Source organism: Triticum urartu, chromosome 1 (assembly GCF_003073215.2).
Source record: "Triticum urartu cultivar G1812 chromosome 1, Tu2.1, whole genome shotgun sequence".
NCBI classification, from domain to species: Eukaryota; Viridiplantae; Streptophyta; class Magnoliopsida; order Poales; family Poaceae; genus Triticum; species Triticum urartu.
The window spans coordinates 503,154,853-503,180,455 of NC_053022.1; the positions used below are offsets into that span (position 1 = coordinate 503,154,853).

Consider the following 25,603-nt stretch of genomic DNA (forward strand, 5'->3'; position numbering starts at 1 on the left):
ACTTTGACACGACCTCACATCTCTTTTGCTGTCAACAAAGTATGTCAGTTTCTTCATGCACCCACCACTGTTCACTGGACTGCTGCTAAACGTATAGTTCGATATGTCAAAAATACTTTGAGCATTGGTCTTAATTTCAGCAAGTCACCATCTACCTTGGTTAGTGCCTTCTCTGATTCTGACTGGGCAGGCAGCCTGGATGATAGGCGTTCCACTGGTGGATTTGCAGTGTTTTTTGGTCCCAACTTGATCTCATGGAGTGCAAGGAAACAGGCAACTGTGTCTAGATCTAGTACAGAGGCAGAATATAAAACATTGGCAAATGCAACAGCAGAAATTATATAGGTTCAATCTATTCTTAAGGAACTTGGTGTGAAAAATACCAAAGCTCCATGTTTGTGGTGTGATAACCTTGGTGCTACCTATCTGTCTGCCAATCCTGTGTTTCATGCCAGAACAAAACATATAGAGATAGATTTCCATTTTGTCAGAGAAAGGGTTGCTAACAAGCAACTTGACATTCGGTTTGTTCACTCTAGAGATCAAGTTGACGATGGATTCACCAAGGCTTTGCCCACACGGAGTTTCGAAGATTTCAAGCATAATCTCAACTTGATGAAGTTGTGATTACGGGAGGGTGTTAAACGTAGCATTGTAGAGATAGACTAGGGATAGATGTTTAAATGGTTTTGGTGGATATAACCGAATCCTTCCTCTCTCTTATCCCTTCTTCTCCAAGCAATGTAATCTTAACAAACTCTTGTATGCGTTGTTATCCAGGGAGGTGCGCCCCTGCCATATAAACATGCAATGCGTCCCTCCAACGAGGTAAGACGCTTCCCGCATATCGCACATCTCCATGTAAAATCCCATAAATATAGCATCGACTGAGACTTGGTTACTTCTCACTCGAGTGAGATTTAGCAATCCCATAACTATATATTAATAATAAAAAGGTACAAATGAACAAGTGCTACAAAACATCCCACAAACAACTCTAGCCAATACAAGTTGTTGGAAAACAGTTGGAAATCATTAGAAATCAATTAAGATTTTGTTCAATCCAGGCAGAGTAATTCTCCTGATGCTTGAGCTTGTTTGATCATGAGAAGATTAACCCTTAACTGTCTTTCCCATGCATTGATTGAAATGGCAGGGCATTAGCTTGATCTGCCATTTGATCATGAGAAGATCAACCCAACGTCACTGCCGCTTGACTCCTCCCCGATCCTCTACCTCACATGTCGTCCTCCGCCACGGCCACCGCGGTGCCCTAGTGTGTGGCTCCCTGTGGCGCACCTCCGCTGGTGCCCGGGTCTGGCAGGCCAACGACATGGCCTCCTCCACCGCATGGTTCCTCTAGAACGACCACAGACGCCGGCACGGTGCTCGTGCATCTGTATGGCGTCGACAACTCCATCCATCCTCTATTTGTCAATTTTACCTTGTTTTTTTGTATTAGATGAGTACTTGTTGTAGATTTGATAATTGTGAGAATATAAGAACGATTTTATCTTGATGAGTAATTGTCACATGATTTTTCCGGTGCATGTTCAAGTTTATTCACATGTGTAAGGATTTTGCTTGATAGAAAAATAGTGACAATTTCGATGGAAGGTGGTCATTCATGTTCAATATGATCATTGAGAGTCTCGGCTTGAGGGAGATTGAACTCTCTGGTAGACATTTCACATGGGCTAATTCCTTACCAATTCCTACGTATGAGAAATTGGACAGGGTCCTTACTACTGTTGAGAGGGAACAGAAATTTCCACTTGTAACGATTCGTGCTCTACAGAGAGCCATTTCAGACCATACCCCTTTGCTGGTTGATTCTGGGGAATCGACCCATGTGGTCAATAGAAATACGTTCTCTTTTAAACTAGGATGGTTCAAGAGGGAGGGATTCCTAAATCTTATTGCCACAGAGTGGGCCAGGGAGTCTGGCGGGACTTCTCATGTGGAAATATGGCAAAACAAAATTAGACATTTGCGCCAATACTTGAGGGGATGGGCCAAAAATCAAAGTGGTATTTACAAAATTGAAAAGCAGAGGCTAACACAAATTATTAATGAACTTGACGTGAAAGCGGAATCCACCCTTCTTAATATGTCGGAGCAAGATATTAAGAATGAGGCCGAGAAGAAGTTACAAGCCCTTATGAGAGAGGAGGAAATGAAATGGGCGTTTAGAGCAAAGGTGTCTAAGATCGTCCAAGGAGATGATAATACAAGGTTTTTTCATATGATAGCTAATGGGAAACATAGAAAGAAGAAGATAATACAGCTCGAACAAGATGAGGGTACAATTGTAGGACATGAGAACCTAAAATTGTACATCTCTGAATATTATAAGAAGCTTTTTGGAGCGCCGAAAGAAAGTTTCGTAGCTCTAGATGAGAGTTTGATCGGGGACATACCTCAGCTTAACTTAGAAGAGAATTAGTTGTTGTCTGCTCCGTTCACTGAGAAAGAGGTGTTTGATGCAATAATGCAAATGAAGCATAATAAAGCCCCTGGACCGTACGGGTTACTGGTGGAATTTTATCAGAAATGTTGGCATATCATAAAGGGAGATCTTATGCCTATGTTCCATGATTTGTTCGATGGCCACTTAAACCTCTTTCACCTCAATCTTGGAACAATCACGTTGTTGCCAAAGAGCAATTCAGACCGATCTGTCTTCTCAATGTAAGCTTTAAGATTTTTACAAAGGTTGGCACGAATAGGTTGACACAGATAGCCCATTCGGTTGTGCAACCAACACAAACTGCTTTCATGCCAGGACGACACATCCATGAAGGGGTTGTGGTCTTACATGAAACACTACATGAAATCCATACGAAGAAATTAGATGGTGTTATCTTCAAAGTGGATTTTGAAAAAGCGCACGATAAGGTCAAATGGCCCTTTTTGCAGCAAGCCTTACGTATGAAGGGGTTTGATGAGTCCTGGAGATATATGGTGGATTCATTCATACAAAAAGGTAGTGTCGTAATAAAAGTCAACGACGATACATGACATTTTTTTCAGACACGGAAGGGGTTACGACAGGGAGATTCCATGTCTCCGGTGTTGTTTAACATTGTAGCAAATATGTTGGCAGTACTAATTGGCCGAGCCAAAGAGAGTGGCCAAGTAGGAGGACTCGTCCCACACCTAGTAGAGGGGGGAGTCTCCGTCCTACAATACGCGGATGACACAATTATATTCATGGAACATGATCTTGCAAAAGCTAGGAATATGAAGCTTGTATTGTGTCTTTTTGAGCAACTGTCTGGGCTCAAAATCAATTTCAATAAAAGTGAATTGTTCTGTTTTGGGAGAGCCAAAGAGGAACAAGATGACTATAAAAATTTGTTCGGTTGTGAAATGGGATCCTTACCTTTTAGTTATCTAGAGATCCCAATTCATCATAGACGTTTAACGAATAAGGAATGAAAATGTATAGAAGATCGATATAAAAAGAAACTGAGCTGCTGAAAGGGTAAGCTCGTGTCATACGGAGGTCGGTTGGTTTTGATAAATTCGGTTTTGATGAGCCTGCCGATGTTCCTTCTATCCTTCTTTGAGGTACCGATATGGGTACGAAAAAGACTTGACTTTTATAGATCCCGATTCATTTGGCAAAGTGATGAGGCCAAGAAGAAGTACAGGTTGGCTAGATGGGATATTATTTGCAGACCAAACGACCAGGGCGGGTTAGGGATCGAAAATTTAAAGGTCAAAAATAGATGTCTGCTTAGCAAGTGGCTATACAAAATATCTACTGAGACCGAGGGTATGTGGATACAAATCTTGCGAAATAAATACTTACACTCTTAAGACTTTGGCCCAAGTTACCGTTAGGCCAACGGACTCACCCTTCTGGATGGGATTAATGAGGACGAAAGCAACTTTCTTCCAACGAGTGAAATTCCTAGTTGGTAATGGTAATACTACTAGATTTTGGGAGGATACATGGCTTGAGGAGACGCCTTTGGCTTTGTAATATCCATCCTTATATAATATTGTGCAACGTAAGGGGGATTATGTTGCCACAATATTAAACTCGATACTGCTTAATATCCAATTCAGGAGATCCCTAGTAAGGGAACGTTGGAATGCTTGGTTGCACCTGGTTCGTAGGTTGATGGAAGTTCACCTATCTGATCAGGCGGATACAATTCGCTGAAAGTTAACCACGAATGGAATCTTCTCAGTGAAATCCATGTATTCAGACCTAATTGATTCCGGGCCATTGTCGAGGTCGTTACATATTTGGAAGATTAAAGTCCCGCTTCGTATTAAAATATTTATGTGGTTTGTCTATAAAGAGGTTATTCTAACCAATGATAACTTGACAAAAAGGAATTGGGTTGGTAACTCTAGGTGATGTTTTTGTGATCAAAATGAAAAGATTAAACACCTCTTTTTCGAATGTCCTCTTGCACAATTATTATGGCGATCAATTCATGTAGCCTTTAACGTTCAACCTCCAAGGAGTATACACACGTTATTTGGAACGTGGCTTAATGGAGTGGACATACATTTAGCTAAACATATTCGGATGGGAGTATGTGCATTGTTTTGGGCTATATGGAACAGTAGAAATGATATGATTTTTAATGGGACACAATTCACCAATTTTTTGCAGATTATCTACAAAGCTACAGTTTAGATCCGTATATGGTCCTTACTCACTCATGCGGACTTCAAGAAGCCTTTGGTTATTGGGTACAACCGTTGGGAGACGGTAGCACGGGCTATCTTCAGCCGATTTGGGTGGCGAGCGAATAATAGGCTAGGTGTGTAGGCATTGTAGCTTATTATTCTATCGCCGGATGTGGCACTTTTTTAGTTCTATATCGCCGGGTGTGGTGCTTTTCAGATTTATTTGCTTTCGACTACTGCTCAGTTATGAGCTTTTTGGGACCTTATGACCTTGTTACATTTTTATTTAATAATATGGATGCATGCATCGATTGATGAAGAGGCCGGGGGTATTCCTCCTTTTCGAAAAAGAAAAAAAAAGATGTTTGCAATAATGCTTATGGGGGCAAGTGTTTACAAATTGTAGTTAGAATTTTCTCATTCATATGTGTGTGGTTGGAACGACGTATGAGTTGCAAGTTGTTCGTATTAGACGTGAAAATAACCAACTGCTAACAGTCCAACACTCGATTCTAATTTAGAGGTGTTACAGACATTTCAGCACACAACACATACAACAATCGCAGGCTGAAATCACAGAAAAAAATTGGACATATGAATCTGTAGGTAGACAATTCTGTGGGCAGTTTGCTAAAATCAGATTCTGGAAAATCATGAGGCGAAAAGAACTGGCCATAGTCGATGCTCGTACAAAGAGCAACGCACACGTGCGGCGCGTTTCATCAGCGGAACTTTTCTGCATCGTGGCATACATGGATGCCATACCGTGTCCTGTCAACTTTAGAATTGTAATCCTTGGACCGCACAGCAATGGTTCTATCTGTTCGTGTGCTCCATCAGATGCATGACTCTCAGCAGTGCGGTTTTTTAATGGCGGATGCCAACCGTTGCTGTTGGATTGCATCAGAACGAATCAAAGGGTCAGTAAAGGTGTGCTTGATCACAAATATATACCACTACTACGTGCTAGATTAAACTTTGTCAAGGTGAGATGTTGGTCAGACCCCACTGGTAACGGACTAGATTAGCCGAGAGCGCCACAATTAGAAGTGTGATGCACGTGTGGGGAAGGATAAGGGAGGGTATCCAATATCCATCTAGTGAAGAAAGGTCACATCTCGGTAAAGCCACGACCGGAGACGCGGGCCGCCGGCTCGGGCATCTGAATTCTTTCCTGAAGAACATGTACTGTAGATGGGGCATACTAATATACCGCAGTACTGAAGAACATGTACAAGTTGGCATCCACGTTCGTGTATTACTGTAATATACTGTACGTATCAACCAACGGAAACGAGAGTGTACTGCTGTCAGAGTATTTTTTTTCCTCCACCGGCTGCTAACGGAGAGGGCCTCTCCTGGCAGGGAGGGAGGAGGAAGCTGCCGGCCTGCCGCTCATGCACCACGCATCAGCTCGCCGCCTCTTAAAAATAATATCCATGTATCCCCTAATTCGCTCCCGGATCAGATTAGATTAGGCGCCAAATAACCTGGGTCGACACAATCGTTTAAAAAGGAATACTCCTGCCACCAACGGCCGGAGATCACACTGCCGGCAGCACACACAAGCTACTAGTACCACGTCCGTCTCGCACGCAGCAGTCACGCACATGGGTCCCGGCCGGCGGCTCGGTGGCATCATAGTTGGCGGATGGCGGATCACGCAGCCGGGGATCTGGTCGCGGTTGGGCGCGGAATAATTCGCGCGAGCCGTGGACCCGCCCGGAAAGGGACAGCCAGCCACCGGTCGACCGGCCGCCCCTGCCTGGGGTACGTACGTAGTACGACGACTACGTGCCCGCCTCCCGTCCCGTTGTCGCTGTCCGCATTTCCGCCCGCCGCCGGGCCCGTGCCGCCCCCCGACGCGGAGAGCGACTTTTGAGGCGCCGGCGCCGCGCGCGCCCGTGGTTTGGTTTATTCCCTCCGCTCCACCTTCACGGCGGGTCAGTGGCACGTCGACGTATGCCCGCCCGCCCGCCGGGTCGCCGTCGCCTTTCCGTCGGCGGCGGTGAGCTCCAGCAGAGTCGCGGATTCGTTTCACTTTCCCTTTCATTTTCCTGCCGCCCGTGGATCGCATGACCCCGGATCCGCCGGATCGTCTACGCTACGCGTGCAGCTGGAATTTCTGCAGGGTTGGGTTGCACGTTCCTGCGCATTCAGATTCCGTTGGAAGGCGTGTCCGGTCAGCGACACCGTGTGCTCTCAAAGTCACTCTTATCTTTGTTTAATCATATCGTATCTATCAATCACGATTAGCCATACCTGCGCGTCGTCTCACTCGTCAGGGAGATGGATCCTGCACACATGTCAGCGAGCACGGGCGCTGGTAGTAGTGGTAGTCTCGTGACTTTCGTTGACCCACCGCGGGCACGATGCTTCGCCGGTCTGCTGCTGTCTGCACGCAGTAGCGGTAGTAGGTGGAGTCTGCGTCAGTCATGGTGTGGAGGACGAAATTACTGTTTTGATCTTTTTCCTAACTTAATCAAGAATTGACCCAGTTTGCAGAAGAATTTCGAATCTGACCTTTTTTGGTCACGCCAACATCCCTGGCGTTTGGCTTGCACGGGAGACGTTAGGAATGATGGCGTTTGGGCCTGGCCCACACTTGTCCAGCTGGCGCCGAAGTCGCAGAGCCAAACGCCATATAGCTTGGCGTCTGGAGCAAACGCCACAAGGCTTGGCAATTTGAGCCTACTGAGCCCGTTTGATTATTCTGGTTTGGTGTTCGTTAGTGTGGCTGATTAATTATGTGAGGAGCTGGAAAGCCAAAGTATTATGCCGTGCTTTTTCTTCCCTGACTGTTTTCTTTTAAGAAATACATGCAGTTTGGATGGATTAATCCCGTGTTAAGTGGCCGTGTAACTAACTTATTTAGCACAGCCCAATAAGCAACAGTGTAACCATATCTATTTGGATGGTTTCATATGTTCTAGAATGAAAGCGTACTACTGATGTTTTTTGCTAAATGAAACATACTACTAATTCTTTTTAGTTCCTTTTTTTTGAACCAATTCTTTTCAGTTCCCTGATAAGACTAATTAACCTACTACCAATTCGTTCTAAGTTTGAATTGACATAAAAAAATAAAGTTCATGCGTTTTTTAGAAAATAATATGGCTCTATGTCCACCACAAAATGTTATGCTAAATCGTCGGAGAAGAGAGCGTCAGTGCCCTGTTCTAGACGGAGACGATCTTAACATCAGATTTGGACCTGTGCATATATTGATCCAACATCAAATAAAAATCATGAGCTAGCTCATGCTCCAAATTTAGCTTTGTGTACAAATCTAATATAATATACGAACAACATAAATATGTGGTTATTCTTTATTAGGGGGGGGGAGGGGGGATGTGTGGCTGTTAATATATGTGTTTTTAGAAAGCACATTAATCATTAGTTCACATAATACATATGATTAAAAATATTATACCGCATATTTTTATATTTAGCATAACATTTTGTGGTGGACATGGAGCCATATTATTTTCTAAAATAGACATGAACTTTAAATTTGCTTCTATGTCAATACCTTCATCTTTGGTGTAGGCAAGTCCTAGCCAACAAATCAATCCATGCGCGCCCACAGCACGAAACACACCTGAACTGAAAAAGTAGGATCTAGGCGATCAAGGAGGCGAAGAGGGTTCCCTCTCTCTCCGTCGGTCGCTCCGGCGGCGGGAGGGAGAGGGAACCTCGGGTCCGTTCGCTAGGTGGGTATGTGGTAGGGTTAGGGTTGAGGGAGACGCTGCCGAGGCCGTTGCGGTGGTGTCGTGTCGGAATAAATTTCTCCAGGCTCCGTTCGCAGTCGGGCGAGGCTTTTGCCTTCGTCTAGGAGCTAGCGGTGTTGGGAATCCCGGATCTCGTCGAGGTCGCGGGCTATGGTGCTTGGAGATCCATCGACACTAGCCGTTTGGATTCTCAGATAAGGCATGGGTTTGGTTTATTCCCTCCGCTCCACCTTCCCGGCGGGTCAGTGGCACGTCGACGTATGCCCGCCAGCCCGCGGGGTCGCCGTCGCCTTTCCGTCGGCGGCGGTGAGCTCCAGCAGAGTCGCCCGGTCCCTCTCTCCACGCCGTGTGGTGAGGTGCACCGATCGACTTGATTCGTTTTACTTTCCCTTCATTTTCCTTCCACGCGCTGCCGCTGCCCCCGCATGACTCCGGATTCGCCGGATCGTCTACGCTATGCCTGCAGCTGGAATTTCTGCAGGGTTGGGTTGGGTTGCACATTCGTGCGCATCCAGATTCCGTTGGAGGTGGAAGAGAGTGTCTGGTCAGCGACACCGTGTGCTCTCAAAGTCAGTCTCATCTTTGTTTGAGCTATCTATCTATCAACCACGATTAGCCGTACCTGCGCGTCGACTCACTCGTCAGGGAGATGAATCACACATGTCAGCGAGCGGTGCTAGTTGTAGTGGTGGTAGTCTCGTGACTTTCGTTGACCCACCGCGGGCACGATGCTTCGCCGGTCTGCTGCTGCCTGCACGCAGTAGCGGTAGTAGGTGGAGTCTGCGTCAGTCATGGTGTGGACGCAGCCATGCAGGTGCGGCGCCCAAGCTTTATCGTTGTTTATTACGAGTACAGTTAATAGTACATGGACGAGCCATGGCCTGATGGCCGGCCACTGTCGACCGACTGCGACGGCAGGCGGGCGAGCGGCGTGATGGGCCGTGGGGACGCACGATCGCGGCAGGTGAGGTGGATTTGGATGTGTCCCCTCCGGCGGTGACGCCTCGTGCTCGTGGGCCTCCCGCGCCCGACGCGGTCCTGTCACGCTTCGGATTTCGGCGGATACGATGCGATGCTTTCTCTCGCCCTCGACGTGCACACGGGCGGCGCCTCGGCGGCCGATCGTCCGCGGCTTCGGCGACCGCAACGCGCCGTGTGGCCGGCTTTATTTTTCCTCTCTGCTTTCCGGTGATGGGAAGATTGGGTATCGTACGGTTCTCCGGTGGTGGTTGGTCTGTGGCTTCTTTTTCCTCTTCTGTCCTGCGAGATGTGTGCGCAGTGCGCACACGCTAGCCTGTGCATGAGCAACCCGGGCTCCGATCTCCTGATTTGCTGTCTGCTGCTCCCTCCGTTCCGAATCATTTATCGCACGTATGAATGTATCTAGATATATTTTAGTTGTAGATATATCCATTTCTGTGACGAGTAATTTGGAACGGAGGGAGTAGTAGTGTTTATGCTAGCTTGTTCGGCACTGACCAGACCGGAGATGGCCGCGTGAGCAAGCAACATTCTGCCTGCCTCCTCCGGAAAAGAACACACGCTCCACGCTCAATTTTATTCAGGACAAACATAAATGACCGGGAAAACAAAATAAGGACCGACCGTGCCGTATAAGCCGGAGGAGCAATGGAATCAGGCCGTATCGGCCGTACTCGTAAGCACACTAGTAGCTAGGATTAACGTGGAGCGTGCGTGCTCCTTTTCTTCTCGCTCACTGCTGCCGACCCGAGTTCAGCAATTTCAGAGCGGCAACGAGCTGCATCCATTTTCAGAGGGGGAAAAATGAGAGTGAACGGGTGACAGGTGAAGTCTTCACTGCAGCTAGCGGATGGAGACGGCAACAGCTTAAGCCTTGTTCGGTTGACAGGGATCTAGGAGGGGTTTGGCAGGGATTGAGGTGGATATAATCTCCCACAAGTCAAAATCCACCCAAATCCTCTCCAATCCTCTTGAGAAGAGGTGTAACCAAACAAGGCCTAAGGAGCAGTGTCGAGGCTGCCTGATTGTATCGTTTTACACCAGTTTGAGGGCATCTGGATGTATCGGTTTTCGCCGGGTTTTTCACGGTCAGCGGAATAGCAATGTTGCCCTGGTTTCGGAAAACAAAATAAACCCGAGCTCAGTGCAAAACTGGCCAAGGAAAGGAAAATGTTGCCATGCTGGCCTCCATCCCTCTGCACGTGTAGCATCCATTCAAGTTTACTCCAATAAGCAACCCGCAAAAGAAAAGTTTACTCCAATAAGCAGATAGCTGCCGCCGGACCAATCAAGAGGCAAGATCATACAGCTTCAGTGCGCAGTGCCGCCATATCTTCAGCCTACCTGGACCTTGATATTATGCATACAAATAAGGAAGATAGGAATTGATGTATGTGTTCTGATTTATTTGGGTGTCCATGATATGAAGCTCCACAAATATAATAATAAGCAAAATAAAAGAACATGTCCTGAATCCTCATAATAACTATATAGAGATAATGAACAGTTTGACCACAAAAGTTCTGCAAGGAGAAAGGAGCGATAGGATGTCTTTTACTTATCCTGAACCAACACAGCTCGTCGCCCTTCGAACCCCTTAACCTCGAAAAAAAAAATCAAGAAACACAAACATGGGATTATTTCCCTGCATAAAGAGATGAACAGCTTCATGAGGCCTAGGTCCTCCTTCCCAAGAAGAAAACCCTGCTAAATCACACATTTACAGTTACAAATAAAGATGCCAGTCAGGTCGGGTTCCAGTCTACTCCATCTACAAAATTACCTATAAATAACTCCAATCTCGTAAGCATTTTGAGATGGAGCAGTGCCTCTGGGAAGTGATATACCAACAAGATAATCATGGAGATCAAGGAAGATAAAAGCATCTGACCTTTGGGTAGTAATACATTATTACAATCAAATTGATTGAATCAATAGAGTATTCAAGTTCAAAAATAAAATAAAACCACCAACACCAAATCCAGACTCTTACAAAAATGGTGGTGGACTGATAGGCACTGTAACTGGAAACAAACAGGCATCAGATGGCTCTTATTCACCGAGAAAACCAGAGAACCACACCAAAGAACAGCATATCGCAACGAATCAATTAAGGCAGAGCTTCCACTGGTAAGCAAATAAGAAGCCAAGATTACGGCATGTTATCATAATCTTGACGAGGCAAGACACGTCGTTTCGCCACTGTGTTTAACATGGGGCGACAGTTCTACAAACATGCTCATTGTAGAAATAGGAAATGGGCGGTTAACAGCAGCCATAGTATATTAAGCTCTGCACAATAGTGCAGCTGCAAACTAAAATCAGGCACATCAGATTGGTAATGCAGAAACGGGTTATTTCCAACTGTAAATAAACAGACAATAATTTCTCAGGTTATTCAGCCGGTACTCCCTCCCACACCCCCTGTTTCTGGTAGATCAAATATTCACATGGTTATAAAATGATGGAGATTGAGGAAGAAAAACAACACTGAAATTTCTGACCCTCAGGTAGAAATACATTACTAGAGAATTCAACATGGGGCAATCGTGGAGTAACCTGGCATCCATACTACAGACTTGGTAATCTGGCAGCTCCAACAGCTCACAAACAGACTGCCAGGCATCAGACTGGACTAGTGCATCAAGCTCTGCACCGAGGAGCAGCTGCAAGTGAGTAAGCAAATGACACGAACGACATATGGGTGATATTGACACCGGGCTATTTCCATGTACGTATAACGATAGAGTATGATTTCTCAGATTATTCAGCTGGTACTATTTCTTGGGATTCAGACATGGATGCGCCGGCAGCAGCAGCTTCATGAGGCCTTGAGCGTCTGCAAGGAGGTGGATCTTCGCTCCCAGGTATCTGGTAGATCACATATTCACACTGTTATAATACCTCCAAACTTTCATTGAAGAACAATATAAGACTAGAAAACCATGGAGATAACAGGAACATCACAACGAACAAAAAACATAAAAACCTTCCATGGCTAAGCAAATAAGCGTAAAATTGAAATGCAGAGTAGAAATGGTATCCATAAGCACCATTTAAAAAAAAGGTTTCGCCAGTGACAATGCTGACCTGGGAAGTCGATGGAGGGGCACCGGCATTTCCTTCACTTGAAAGCTCCATCCTCTGCGGCCTCTCCGGCAAGGTCTCCATCCCTATGTGTGATAGCAGCAGCCAGACATAAGTGAGGAGCTCAGGGCCAGTGCCCAGGCTCTTTCCGTGTAGGTATCCTCGGCACCTACTGGCTGAGAAGCAGAGCATCTCCACCCACACACCTTCGATCACTTCCCATGTCTTGTTCTCATCACCCAAAGACAACAGCGCTTCAGAAATCTTACAGGCATCACGGATAAAACAACCTTCCTGTGCAGTTGGATATTTCTTTGCACCAGGTGGCGAATGTGTGTGTTCAACAACTTGTTCTTGGCATTGTGTGGGCTGCACCTTGCCAATTATTCTCTGCGTAAATTCTCTTTCGATTTCATCGAGCAATGGCTTTCTGCCTGTGAAGAACTTCAGAAATGGCTTACTGCATCCGAGGATCTCCATGAGCGAAGGCTTGTCACCCTTGATGACCTTCTCGAGCGACAGATCATCATCCTTGAGAATCTCCTCCAGTTCGGCATTAGCGGTGATAAGCAGATTCCGCCTAGAACCCGAGAGTAGCATCTCAGGGTTAACAAATACTCCCTCCATTCCACAATGTAGTGCTTCCTCTATCCATGTGCTTCAACTTTGACCGTAAATTTAACTACCAAGACCAATTGTGGCGGGAGCAAAAATTATATCAGTGAATTCGTATTCGAAAGAAGTTTTCAATTATATAATTTTTTCTCCCGCCGCAGTTGGTCTCGTTGGTTAAATTTATGGTCAAAGTTGGACCTCGGAAAGCGCGGGCGCACTATATTTTGGAATGGAGGGAGTAGTAGGTACATCAAGTAGTTGGACATCTCCCGGCACCCGGACGGCTCTACCGTGATGATGAGATCTTTCACACCAAACAGCACAACCATGGCCTTCACCTGATGCATCTTCAATACACTGAGCAGTGGCACATTGGTGATCTGCTGATGCGCCCAAGTGGTAGAAGCAGAAATCCGTGGCGATGTGCCAGAGAAGGACGCTCTCGTCAAATGGACTCCTTAAGCTCCAACCCAGGTCTTGGTCGCACTTGTTAGCCTCAAGAGTCCATTGCCCCCTGCGGTCATTGAACTTCCAGTAACTGCCAACATCTTTTATCTGATCTTCCCACCCTTTCTTTACATACTTGAGGACTAACTCTGTTATTGCAAAGGAAGAGTTGCAGGGCTTCATGAACCAATGTTGGTGAAAGAAGTCGTTGCAATTCAAAAAACTCAGGATGCTGGTCATCTTGGTGTGCTTTTTGTTGTGGACAAAGAACCCTACAAGAGCATATTGGCCTACGAGGCTATCTTTGAGTGCACCAATGCTCATGATATTTATTAGCTCACTGATGGACAGGGCATCCTTCTTTCTTGCCCACTGAAGCTTGTACAGGATGGTCCTTTGCCACTGGAACGGGGGAACTGCACTCCCTCGCCGTTGGGCATTCTCTAGCTTTATCCTTGCAACTTGGTCAAGCGCCCATGTTACCAATTGTACTGCCCAATCCCCATTAGGCGTCCTAGAACTCGAATGGACTTGCCTTTGAGCCTTTGAAGAAATATGACTAGTTGAGAAAAACCTGCAGAAGTACTCCAACACTGCGGTACAGCAGAACAAGACATATGTAACCTTGACGTCGTTATCATCATAACCTTCTCTGTGGCTATTGTGGAAGAGGGCGAGGGCTGCCCATGGCAGTATCATAGCTGGTAGACGTATGAACAAAGCACCAGGATTCATATCTGGTTGTTCCCCCGTTTCGTCACACAGCTCGATCATCTTCTTTTTCGGGTATAAAAGATTAAACGTATTGGATAGCCTATTTTGCAACAAAACATATGCTTGCTTCTCATGAAGCAACCCAAAGGATTTTAGGATGCCAAGTCGATCAGGATAGGGCGATGCAAGGTCCACAAATAGCTTATAGACCTCAAGGTCCACATTATAGTCATCAACTTGGGCTCTACTTGTCCGTGTGCTTTGCGTCTGAGATCCATGGTCGGGCTCAAGATCCACCACATCATCTTCTCCTTGTGCTTGATCAGGAAGATGGTTGTTGGCCTCAAGGTCCACCATCTCTGGTCCTTGCGTGATATCTCCAGATCTCACTCAATCATCAGTGAAGTCATGCACGCACAAAAGTGAGAGTCCGATTCGTTGCAACCTAATAACTACGGCGTTGTCCACATGTTTTATATTGTACCACTTGACTCTGTGGGCTTGTCTGATCTTGTGATTTGCATCTAATGGCCACTATTTATTTATTTCTATGACTGACTTCAGGCCGGCCCATCAAACCTATCGAATCCTTGTGTTGGTTATTCTAGTCCACTCTGCCCTCTAAGATATTCATGGGTGGGAGAACTGAAGTCTCAGTTCTGTTTCTTGTCTTGGCCACACCTCGATACCACGAAGGAAGCATCCAAGTGGCGAGTCCAAGCAAAGCAAAGCGAAGCGTGGCGAGTGGTTGGTCACTAGTAGGGGTGGTGGAACGGATGGGGAATAAACACAAGCACCTGGCGGGCGGACGAAATCTGATCTGGTGCCGGCGGCGCTCCCGGCGGGCGTCCACCGTGCCCTTCTGTGATGCATTTCGCCTGGCACACGAGGCCGGCGATCCGCCGCTTGGCAGCTGCGGGCGGGCGTCGACGAGGCCATCTTCTCCGGCTGGAGTCTCCATACATACGACCGCCGCGCGGTGAGCAGAAGAGGGAGGAAGAACGGGTTGATTAACGGTGATCGTGGGTCTTTGCCGGTCTGACTGCAAAAACCTTGAACCAGCTCTTTGCCCAATAACCAACTAGATTGTAATACTTCATGATTTGTTAATGATTTAGATTCAATATTATGCATATTAATTTGATGTGAGGTCAAATTTTTGAATATTCTGGTTTTTTTATCACAAATGGACCAATGAACCGACAGTCCGACCAATAAAAACTTAAACCGACAACCTCGCCTGTTTGGTGTTTTAAATTCAATATAATTGGTGTACGAAACTTACGTAAATTCATTCATCGCTAATTAAACGCCCCCCCCCCTCAATTTTCAGGATGGGCCCGTGCGTGCAAGTAATTACCAATAAAAAACTACCAGATCGGACAGTACGTAAGATACATAAAAAAGGTTACGTAGGTGTAAATTGCAGGGCCTCCTATATGGGCACCCGCCCCTAAGGCCAACTCCACCGCACAATCCTAAATCTATACCTATTTTGTCCGGATTTTGTCTGTATGGTGTAGAAATAGGGAGAACAAACGCCGGACAGAGGCCGCACAAACTCGCTGCATGCAGCGCTACTACCCCATTTTCACCCCATACGTCGTGGTCGTTGGTGCACGTGGTGGGCCATGTACAGAAAAGGAGAGAGTGACATGTGGGGTCGAGGCGGACACAGACGGACGACGAGGACGCGAAGACGTCCGCTTTCTGTCCGCTTTGGTCCCAAACCGAGAGCAACTTTGGTCTGGAAATGGGGCAAAAGCGGACACGGACCGGACAAAACGTCTATATGCTCCCATGCGCTGGGTCGTTTGATTTGCCCGTTTTACCCCAGACGGACACAAACGAACGATTTGGGGTAGAAATGGGTTACGCGGTGGAGTTGGCCTAATGACAGCGGACGGAAAATGCCATGTTAGAACTAGCCGGAAAAATCACATACTAGAGCGACCTGATACAGTTGATGTTAGGCAATAAATACCAATTGCTCATGAAAATATTGGGTTGCATCAACATAATGTAGCAATTCGTCAAACGAAAACTAAGCCTGATGGGACACAGTTCAAAAAAGTTCATTTGCATTTCACCCTTTTGGATACTTTGTGCTGGCTGTAAAAGTATCCATAAAAAAACAGTGAAATGCTCATCAGTACTCTACATTTTGAGACCCTGTAAGAACAAGCAATATTACGGGCAATTCATTTGATAGGCACATATATACCTTTCTGAACAAGCCACAACTTCTTTTATTCAGAAAACTAGAAGCAAAGTGAGAGCCGCCATCAGCTCTGCACCTAGCAGGAGACATCACGAAGCAGCAAACTTCAGCAACTTTCGAGGGAGACTACAAAGTTTGCATGAAATAGAAAAACCAACACTACTGAAGAGTACAGCAGTAACTTGCAAGAGTGAAATAAAACGGTAATCAACGTAACAACCGTACTATCTGCATCCGTATCTCGCATCCCTAACTAGCTAAACCTGTGAGCAAAAATGTTCGACATAGAACATGTCCTTGGCTCACAGGGTTGGCAGAACCGTGAGATCCTAAATAATTTCTGCCTGATTTTCAGCGTGACTATCGTGCTAGTACCAATCAAAAACATCCAGGTCAACATCATCAGCATTTCCAGCTGCAACATCCTCCCCTTCTTTGACCTCAGATTGGTGCGTGCCCATCTCTTCATCTGACAAATTCGAAACATTCTCAACACTGAACGTGTTAGTTTCAGAAATAACATCATTTCCAGTGTTCCCTTCAGTTGATGCAACCTCTTGTTTTTGTGTAATGTTGATGTCTTTGAGCGAATCTTCAATGTTGAGCTGTTTCATTACTTGTTTTAAATACAAGTTATCTGTATACAGTTGTAAGACAGAAGAGTTAGGTTAAGCAAAATCAGAAATCAGAAATCAAAATATATGGGCTGGACCAGGTATGAAGCAACCGCTGACCTCTCGAGCGATGAAGTATAGCATCGTGGACTTGCATTGGATGCTTTTTGTCCTCACTTTTAAACTTTTGCCGTACCTGATCACGGGACTTATCTGGGAATAGTTGCTGTATCATTGCAAAATCACTACCAAATTGTTGAAGACCCTGGACCAGAACAGATAAAAAAGTTGAAGTTTCCCATAGGCAAGCCAAAACGTCAGCATGACAGTGTCAAAAAACATCTTATACTATTAAGTTATAGAGGGTGTAGTTGATTTCCAAATACCTGGTAAAACAAGTCAGTGTCAGATTTTGTCCATTTGGCCCGTGTCTTTTTGTCCATATAAGAATGGTAATTCAGTTTAGTAGCACTTTCTAGCGCCTGATTCTCTGTTCTGTCATTGTCATAGTTATCTCCAAAAGGATCAAAATCGTCAGTATCTCCAAAACGGGAGCTGCTGTGAAAAGACATCAACAAAGAACATGACAGGCGAAAGTCAGTGAAATCATGGTTAAAGCAGCATACCAACTCATCAAATTTAAGAATACAAATTTAGATGCTGGAATAAAAACTGCAGCAGCAACACCAACTTCAAATACCCTATCTGAAAAAGTGAAGTATCTATATGATAAAATAGAAAGCTTGCAAATAGAACTGTAGCATTGTTGTCAATGACTGGTTATTTTACTACACTTTAGGTAAAAATATCCAAACAGAAAATGCAGAATGGTAGTTAAACAAGATACAGAGAAAATATTCATAAATAATATTTTAAGTTGGGAAAAGAGCCTACCTTTGATTAGAGGATGATGGTCCTGACGGTGTTTTACTCTAGGAAAGGCCAAAACAAAAATCATGAGCAACAGCATAATACTCCAATAAAGAAGGTAGACCCAGCAAACGTGCACAACTCACCTGAATACGCTCTCTGGCCTCTTGTAACAACCTGAGATGCGTCACACTTAGCTTCATGCGATCTATCTCATGATCAGGTTTTTGAAGTAACGTTTGCACTTCTATAAAACAACAAAGGCCAAAAATACAAGAGTCAAGAGCTCATAGCATGTTAAATTGATGCTTTGTTATTTGGGTACCGTTGTTATTTTAGCCAGATACCTTGAGCTCTTTTTTGACGAATTCTGTGAGTAAGCTTCTTCTCAGGCTGTTCTGTCATTGTATCTTTCAAGGCTCTCTTACGACCGCGTGACGATACTTCACTTTTATTTTTCTGCTGGTTCGGCTGTGATTTTTCCGAAGTGGATTTCGTCGAGGTGCGCTTGGAACCCCTCAAAGGTTCTTTATTTGGATCTTTCTTCCTTGACTTTCTTGGTGCCTTCTGCTTTCCTCCAGCAGTGTTCTCGTCGCTACTATCATTATTTTGTTCGGCTGCTGAAGGTTCAACAAAATCTTCATCAAGATGATCGTCAACAATATGCTCAGATAACCCAACCTTCTGAATCTCTGTCCTGCTTCTTAACTTCATTGATAATTCTTGTTTTCCAACATCCAATTTGGATTGTTGTTCAACACCATGATCTGATCGCTCCCCCTCATAGTACTGGCTCTCCCTATCAGTATATTCCTGATCGTCTGAATGTTCTTCAGTAAGACAATGCTGCAAAAATTACCAATGAGACAAGGACTTACCTTTTGAGGTGCTAAGAAAATTCTAATCACAAGTGTAGACTTCAGCAAGGACTTACCTTTTGAGGTGCTTGCTGAGGCAAGGTGTTCAAATTTTCATCAGATCCTATGTCATTATGGTTGGTATCTGTTGCAGCGACCCCCTCATAATCATCTGGTAGAACAAATGTTACTGATTTGCCTTTGCTCTTTTTCTTTCCAAGATCAAGTAGAAATGTAGCAGCAGCTTCAGCTGTACCAGAAATATGTTTGCTCATTATGAGTAAATAAGCAGGAAAGCTAGACGAAGCAATATAAAGTGATAAGTGCAGCCAACAACTCATGACATACTGTATGGTCAGAATGAGCGTTATGCCAGATGTGCATGGAAAAGAAGTTCCACAAGTAAATCAAACACGCACCTGAGGGTTCTCCAAAGATCGGTTGAGTATCATCAGTATGAGGATTTATCAGCCCATCTTGAGAGTCTATATCAACACTAGCATTGATATCCTAAAAGCAATCAAAAGCAGAGCATCAGCATATCATATTTGTGAACTTAGTTAAATTTCTAACAGATTTCAACCCTGACCTTTAGATTAGCTGCTGCATAATCATCACTAGTCCCAACAGCCTTGGATGAAGCCCCGCCAGGTTTTCTTTGTGATTTAGGGCATAACTTTGCAGCCGTTTCCTCTGGACCAGGCTCTTCAAGGATGCGGTTGTGGTTAACAAAATTGTCAACTGTACCATCATCAGTTCCCAAGGGTGGCTGAGAATCTGAGGTCTGTACATGTTCTTCATGTTGAGCTTGTACCTGCTCATCGTTGCATCCTCTGACATCATCGTTACCATCCTCTTTATTTTGTGAGACCACGTCTACAGTTGAAGCTGCCTTCTTTTGGCCAGTCTTTCGGTACTTGGATGCTGCCTTGCTGAGTTTCACCTTAATTTTTAGCTTGGACTTTGCAGCGTTTTCCTCTTCAGAATGTGTGTCAAATAGTTCCCCAAAGTCAGCTAAATCATCAACTGTCTTGCTAGTTGGATGGGTGGATGATGCTTGGGTATCTGAAACAACCAAGCTTTCTTGGAGCGTAGCTACTTCAGATGGATCATCATGAGGATCGTCATTTTGTGAAACCCTATCTACAGAAGAAACTGCCAGCACATCATCAGAAGGTGTGTAAATAGTGCCCCCACAAACTTCCGCACCACCAATCGTTTCACTACCATGAACGGCCGAAGATGCTATTTCTTGATTCGTAGCAAGTCCTTGAGACAAATTATCTTGACTTAAAGCTAGAGCCTTCTCATCACTTGTTTCCACTGTACGATTGGGTACAACAGATCTTGATGGCACAGATTTCTTCCGAAGCTTGCCACGCAGCTTATTAGGATGAAACTTTGCAGCAGCTTCCGCTTCTGCAGGGGCATCAGTGATGTCGCCAAAGTTAGCCTCATCATCAATCATGTCCAAACCCCCTTTGTGGCCTCCAGGAAGTTGTTTTGACCTGCCAAAGTCACTTTAGGAAATATTGCAGGTTCAGACAGCAGCAGCAGCAAGGGAAGCATGTTATATAAGAAAGAAATGGACAATATATTATCTCACATAGAGATAACAAAATAAAAGGAAACGGAAATCCTTGTTGGCACTATTTTTCTAAGGCCCCATAACATCTTATAGGCCCATCTTGCCGTGCAAAAGAAACTTATGGTGACCAACCATATTTTCCAGGTTCTAACTGGCATCACCAACACAACTGCATTCAATTGTTGCAAGATTAAATGATCATACAAATTTAGCAAATGGCACAAGAAAAGGCAGTACCGCGTCAACCAAACGAGGAGCTAACACAAGCGCATAGGACACGAGGTATGGACATTAGCTACCAAACGAACAGTTAAAATTAAATCTGACTATTTGATTTAGTTCACAAGAAAGCATCAGGCATGCATCAACGACCGAATTTCTAAGACGTTTCAACAATTGTATATATACGGTTCATCAACAAGAAATAGACAACACGCCAAACATTCTGTGCAGAACAACAGAAATCAAATAGTGACGTGGAGCATTAAATCTTTACCTGGTGACGCCACGAAGGTGCTTCCCCGGTGACGGCGAGGATGAACCTTTTGGCCCCTCCTTGAAGAGGCCGAGGTTGCCTGCGGCGCGGTTGAGAGGAGGGGGGCAGCGGCGGAGAAGCACGGACTGGGTAGGGCGGCGGTGTCGGGGGACGCACGGAATCCGTAGTCGGTGGCGGCAGGGAGGCGGCGAGGTGGGGAGGCGCCCGCGGGGGAGAGAAGGGCACGGAGAGGCCGGCGGCGGCAGGGGAGCCGAGGGCGGAGAGGCGGCGCGGCGGTTGCCTTCCCCCCAGTTCGCACGCCCTCGCCGCCTACGGAGACAGGAGTCCAGACCCCTGACGAGGCCTTCAGCAGGGGCGAATCCTAACGCGCGGAATAGTCGCCCCCTCTGTGGGCCGAATCCTAACTAGGCCATCTCTTGATTTTGTTAGGGCCCTTTACTTCCGGCCCTTTTGCATTCAGTTCGCGCAGGCCATTTCGTGGTATTTTTTGCCTATCATAATCTACCTGTGGGTCGCAGGTTTTGGTATTTCCCTTTCTACGTGTCCCCCATAGGCCATAGTTGATCCTGCTGTTTTTACATGGATTTTTTTCACCTATATATGCTTGCTTTTCTAGGGCATAGTGATGTCGTAGCTGTTTTCGTTATGCTAGATCTGTCGATTCCAGACTACTGCCAATATCTCACTTTTTTTACCTATGCTTGTCTGTGCAGGTTTCGATTGAGTAGGGGAGGAGCGTTATTCAACATTTTAGTTTCTTTTCAGGGGTGTAGGCAAACCGGTTGCTAACTCTCTCCTCTTTCCATCATCGTTTTTTTCCTTCTGATTTACTACCATCTGATTTCATGTATGAAGAAAGATGAAGATAAAAATGTTTGAGAATTTGAAAAGGTGTTCATGAATTTGAAAAATATTCATATTTTTTAAATGTATATGAATTGAAATTATGCTTATGAACTTGAATAATTCTAGTGAATTCAGAAACTGTTCATGTATTTGCAAAATTATCTGTGAATTCAAAAATATGTTTGCCATGTTTAAAAATGTTCCCAAATTTCAAAGGATTTACGAGTCTATAAAATGTTCGTGAATTATAAAAAAAACCTTGAATTAAAAAAACTTGATAAATGAGTGCTAAAATGAAAAATGTTCATAAATTAAAAAAGATTTTCTGGTATTAAGATTTGTGAATTCAAAAAATGTTGATGAACTCAAAAACTGTTCGTGAATTAAAAAATGTCTGCAAAATTGAAAAAATGTTTGTGAATACAAAATTGTTCATGAAATTGAAAAAATGATCGCCCAACTTGAAAATGCTCCTGAATCTGAAAATTATTCGTGATTCAAAAAAGTAATTGTGGGTTTGAAAAAATGGTCATGAATTCAAAAAAGTTCATAAATTCAAAAAAATACTCAAATTTGAATATTATTGAATTTGATTTTTAACAAATTCAAACATGTTCGGGAGTTCAAAAATTGTTTATTAATGTCCGTTTGGTAATCCGTGTTGGAAATGCCCTTAATGCATACAGAATAAAGGAAGTGAGACAGTAACTGAAGTGCGCATCTTGGATTTCTGAGTATTCATGATAATCTTTGAACCTGGATGTTTCTTTATCAGCTAGCATCTCTGACGGACTAGGAGCACACTCTCCAACTTAAGAAACATAACTGGAAAAGAAACACTCTCCGGCTTAAAAAATATAACTGGAAAAGAAACTCCGTCAGAGATGGCATAAACGTGATATAATTCACATCCACCAAGAAGCTATAGAAATAAAATCACTATTTCTATAGCTTCTTTTCAGTTTCTACTATATAATTCACATCCATGAAGAAGCTATAGAAATAAAATCACTACATCAGATCATGGCATAAACGTGGCTGCAATTTTTTTTTTACATAAACGTGGCTACAACAGTTAGTACTACTACTATTACAATTTTGTTAGCTGATGAAAAGAGAATCCGCAGCGCTACAGTACATAGTCTTAGATGTTGACGAAGGGCGCGCCGGTAATGAACTCGGTGGCGGCGAGCGCGACGAGGCCGAGCATAGCGAAGCGACCGTTCCAGAGCTCTGCGTCGGCGCTCCAGATTCCGCTCGACTTGCTCTCGACAGTCTGGCCCTGCAGCAGCGGCACCAACGATGCCGCGGAGAACACCCCCGCGGTCACCAGGAACCAGCCCAGCCCGGCGCCGCTGCCGGCCTGGTCGAGGAGCCCGCCGCCGCGTGCCGCCTCGACGGAGAGCGCCGCCACGAAGCCCACCATGGCCAGCCGGCCGTTGATGCGCTCCGGCGCCGGGCCGCTGAAGGCGAGCGCGTCCCAGGCCGAGGGGTTAGCCTTCTTGGTCATGGGCTTGGGTGCCGCCGGGATCGGGGTCGGGGTCGAGCTCGTGCTCGGGGAGGAGGAGGTCGATGCGCTCGTCGTCTCCTTGGTTGAGTCCATGCCAGGCTGCACATACACAAACAATCTCACGTCGAGGTCGAGTCTCCAACTAGCCAACATGCGATGCAGTCAAGTGTGTGACGTGAAAGCTCACCTCGGTCTGGGCCCTGACGACGAGGGTCCTCCGGCGCGGGGCCGCCACTGGAGAGCGGGCGGCGGACCGGCTGACGACGGCGAAGGAACTCAAAGCCACCATGGTCGCCATTACTCAAGGCACGAAGAGAACTGAGAAGTAGTGCTGGCTTAATGGATGGACGATGTCACTTGGCTGATGCTGCTTTGCTGTGTCTCTGTGAGCGAGTAGCTGATGCACTTTATAGCGGCCGTGAGGAGGTCGCCGGTGGACGCGGCCGTGGCCACGTGAACGAGGTGCAAGAGCTGTACGTGGACGGAGGGAGGCGGCGGGCTCACATGCATCGACGTGTACACCTAGGGCGCCATAACTCGCTCTCGCCAAAAAGTGAACCCAGCGTGTACGCGGCGCCCCTATTTCACGCTTTCAGCGAGACTAGGTTCTTACTCGCTCAAGGGGGGCGACCAGCCCATGCGCGCGGGAGGCGACAGCCTCTTTTCTGTTTCTTTATGTTTTCTGTTTCTTTTTTGCTTTATTTTTTTTACCTTTGTTTATACTTCAGAAAATTCTAAATATATATACTATAAAAAACCCTATACAATTTTTCTTGGAAAATGTTGAACAAATATTTGAAAAATGCCGAACAAGTATTTGAAAAAATATTGATCAAGCATTCAGAAAAATATTGAACATGAATTAAAAAAATGTTAATCAAGCTTTTAGAAAATGTTGAACATGTTTAGAAATATTGTTGATCCTGTATTAGAAAAATGATGAATTTTTTTGATCATGTATTTTAAAATGTTAATCAAGAATTTGAATAAAAATGTTGAACAAATATTCAAGGAATGCTATTCAAGCATTTGGGTTAAATGTGTATAGAAAAAATGTTGATCATGTATTAAAAAAATTTATGAAAAAATTTAATCATATATATAAAAGTGTTAATAAAGCATTTGAAAAAATGTTCAACAAGTGTTTGAATAATGTTAATCAAGCATTTGGAATATGTTAAATGTGTGTAGAAAAAATGTTGACCATGTATTCGAAAAAATGTTAATCTTTTTATTTGAAAACTGTTAATCAAGACTTTTTTAAAATGTAAAGAGAAAATGTTAACCATGTATTAAAAATGTTAATCTTGTATATGCAAAATGTTAATCAAGAATTTGAAAAAATATTAAAAAATGTGTATAGAAACAATGTTGATCATATATTAAAAATGTTAAATTTGTATTGGAAAAACCTTAAACGAGTATTAGAAAAATGTTGTTGACATATGCAAAAATGGACAATTAAAACCAAGAGAAATAAAAAGAACTAAAATAATTAAAAACCGAAAAATAAAACAAAATAAACCAAATAAAAAATAAAACCGAAGATGCATATGTAAAAAGAATGAAAAAACAGAGAAGAAAAGGGAAAAAACAAAATAAAACAAAAAAGAGAAGAAAAACAAAAAAACCATAGAAAATCGGCTCTTTTACCTTAAAGGAGGTCGTGCCTTCAGTACATCCAGGAGACGAGTGTTCGAATCCTGGTTTCAGTCACTTTTTCTCCCCCTTTCCTTTCATTAAGCGGGCCGACCCAGTTGCTACAGTAGAGAAAAGAATCCTTCAGCGAGAAGTACTACTGTCTAGCTTAATGCGAGACATAGCTCTCTTGTGTGTGCGCACGATGTACTGCAGGCGAGAGCGCGCTGCATGGGGCCACCGGCGGCAATGGCCCAAGCCTGAACTTCTGAAGAACTTGTCAGCTGATCGAAGTTTAGTTAAATTCAAATATGACGTCGCTCTCGTCGGTGTTTGTGTTGTGTTTTCTTGACTTTTTGACGTTTTTATATGGCTTATTGTACCTTAGATTATTTTCACTGAGTTGAAACCAAATTATTTCTGTGATAAAAAACATCTTAGTTGGTGGGCAGGTTCACCAAATACATACACTTCATTTCTATGATGAAACACCCAATAATTATACACACCATCGCTAAAGCCTTCGCTGAGAATATTTTTAGTCCTCGCTTGGAATATTGGGTGCAAAACTTTACACCTGTATTTATTTTATAGGTGTAAATTATAGGTCAACTTTTGATTCCTGCATGGGATGAAAACGACGGGAGAGGGTCTGTATCCTAAACCAGCCAGAAAACGAGCTGAAACGCTAATCCAAACGGAGCCTCAAGCTGTATGGTATTCCAACTGTGACCG

General features: G+C 44.5%; 3 protein-coding genes across 3 annotated transcripts; all 3 read right to left on the reverse strand.

The window, feature by feature from the left end:
• Positions 1–11,243: 11,243 nt before the first annotated feature.
• Positions 11,244–13,129, reverse strand: LOC125536734. Its single transcript, XM_048699982.1, has 2 exons — positions 12,456–13,129; positions 11,244–12,236 (listed from the first exon to the last, which is right to left on the reverse strand). Exons 1-2 carry the CDS (start codon positions 13,077–13,079, stop codon positions 12,129–12,131), a joined length of 732 nt encoding a protein of 243 aa, XP_048555939.1. The 5' UTR covers positions 13,080–13,129; the 3' UTR covers positions 11,244–12,128.
• Positions 13,130–16,575: 3,446 nt separating this feature from the next.
• Positions 16,576–21,219, reverse strand: LOC125522918. The gene is made up of 10 exons (XM_048687961.1): positions 20,875–21,219; positions 19,380–20,310; positions 19,210–19,300; positions 18,868–19,040; positions 18,281–18,779; positions 18,080–18,180; positions 17,958–17,995; positions 17,450–17,621; positions 17,184–17,328; positions 16,576–17,086 (listed from the first exon to the last, which is right to left on the reverse strand). The coding sequence occupies exons 2-10, from the start codon at positions 20,256–20,258 to the stop codon at positions 16,818–16,820; spliced, it is 2,367 nt and encodes a 788-aa protein (XP_048543918.1). The 5' UTR covers positions 20,259–20,310; positions 20,875–21,219; the 3' UTR covers positions 16,576–16,817.
• Positions 21,220–22,744: 1,525 nt separating this feature from the next.
• Positions 22,745–23,610, reverse strand: LOC125522928 (high molecular mass early light-inducible protein HV58, chloroplastic-like). The gene is made up of 2 exons (XM_048687970.1): positions 23,418–23,610; positions 22,745–23,329 (listed from the first exon to the last, which is right to left on the reverse strand). Exons 1-2 carry the CDS (start codon positions 23,526–23,528, stop codon positions 22,865–22,867), a joined length of 576 nt encoding a protein of 191 aa, XP_048543927.1. The 5' UTR covers positions 23,529–23,610; the 3' UTR covers positions 22,745–22,864.
• Between the last annotated feature and the right edge of the window lie 1,993 nt (positions 23,611–25,603).

Bases quoted from the DNA above. Each gene is read 5' to 3' on its own strand.
- LOC125522918 (XM_048687961.1), bottom strand. From the start codon at position 20,258: ATGATTGATGATGAGGCTAACTTTGGCGACATCACTGATGCCCCTGCA. The intron at 19,041-19,209 runs GTGCGTGTTTGA...TTTCTGGTACAG, and splicing joins GATCTTTGGAGAACCCTCAG to CTGAAGCTGCTGCTACATTT. The intron at 17,329-17,449 runs GTATTTGGAAAT...GTTCTGGTCCAG, and splicing joins ACACTGACTTGTTTTACCAG to GGTCTTCAACAATTTGGTAG.
- LOC125536734 (XM_048699982.1), bottom strand. From the start codon at position 13,079: ATGGAGGGAGTATTTGTTAACCCTGAGATGCTACTCTCGGGTTCTAGG. The intron at 12,237-12,455 runs GTCAGCATTGTC...GTGATCTACCAG, and splicing joins CCCCTCCATCGACTTCCCAG to ATACCTGGGAGCGAAGATCC.
- LOC125522928 (XM_048687970.1), bottom strand. From the start codon at position 23,528: ATGGCGACCATGGTGGCTTTGAGTTCCTTCGCCGTCGTCAGCCGGTCC. The intron at 23,330-23,417 runs GTGAGCTTTCAC...GTGTATGTGCAG, and splicing joins TCGTCAGGGCCCAGACCGAG to CCTGGCATGGACTCAACCAA.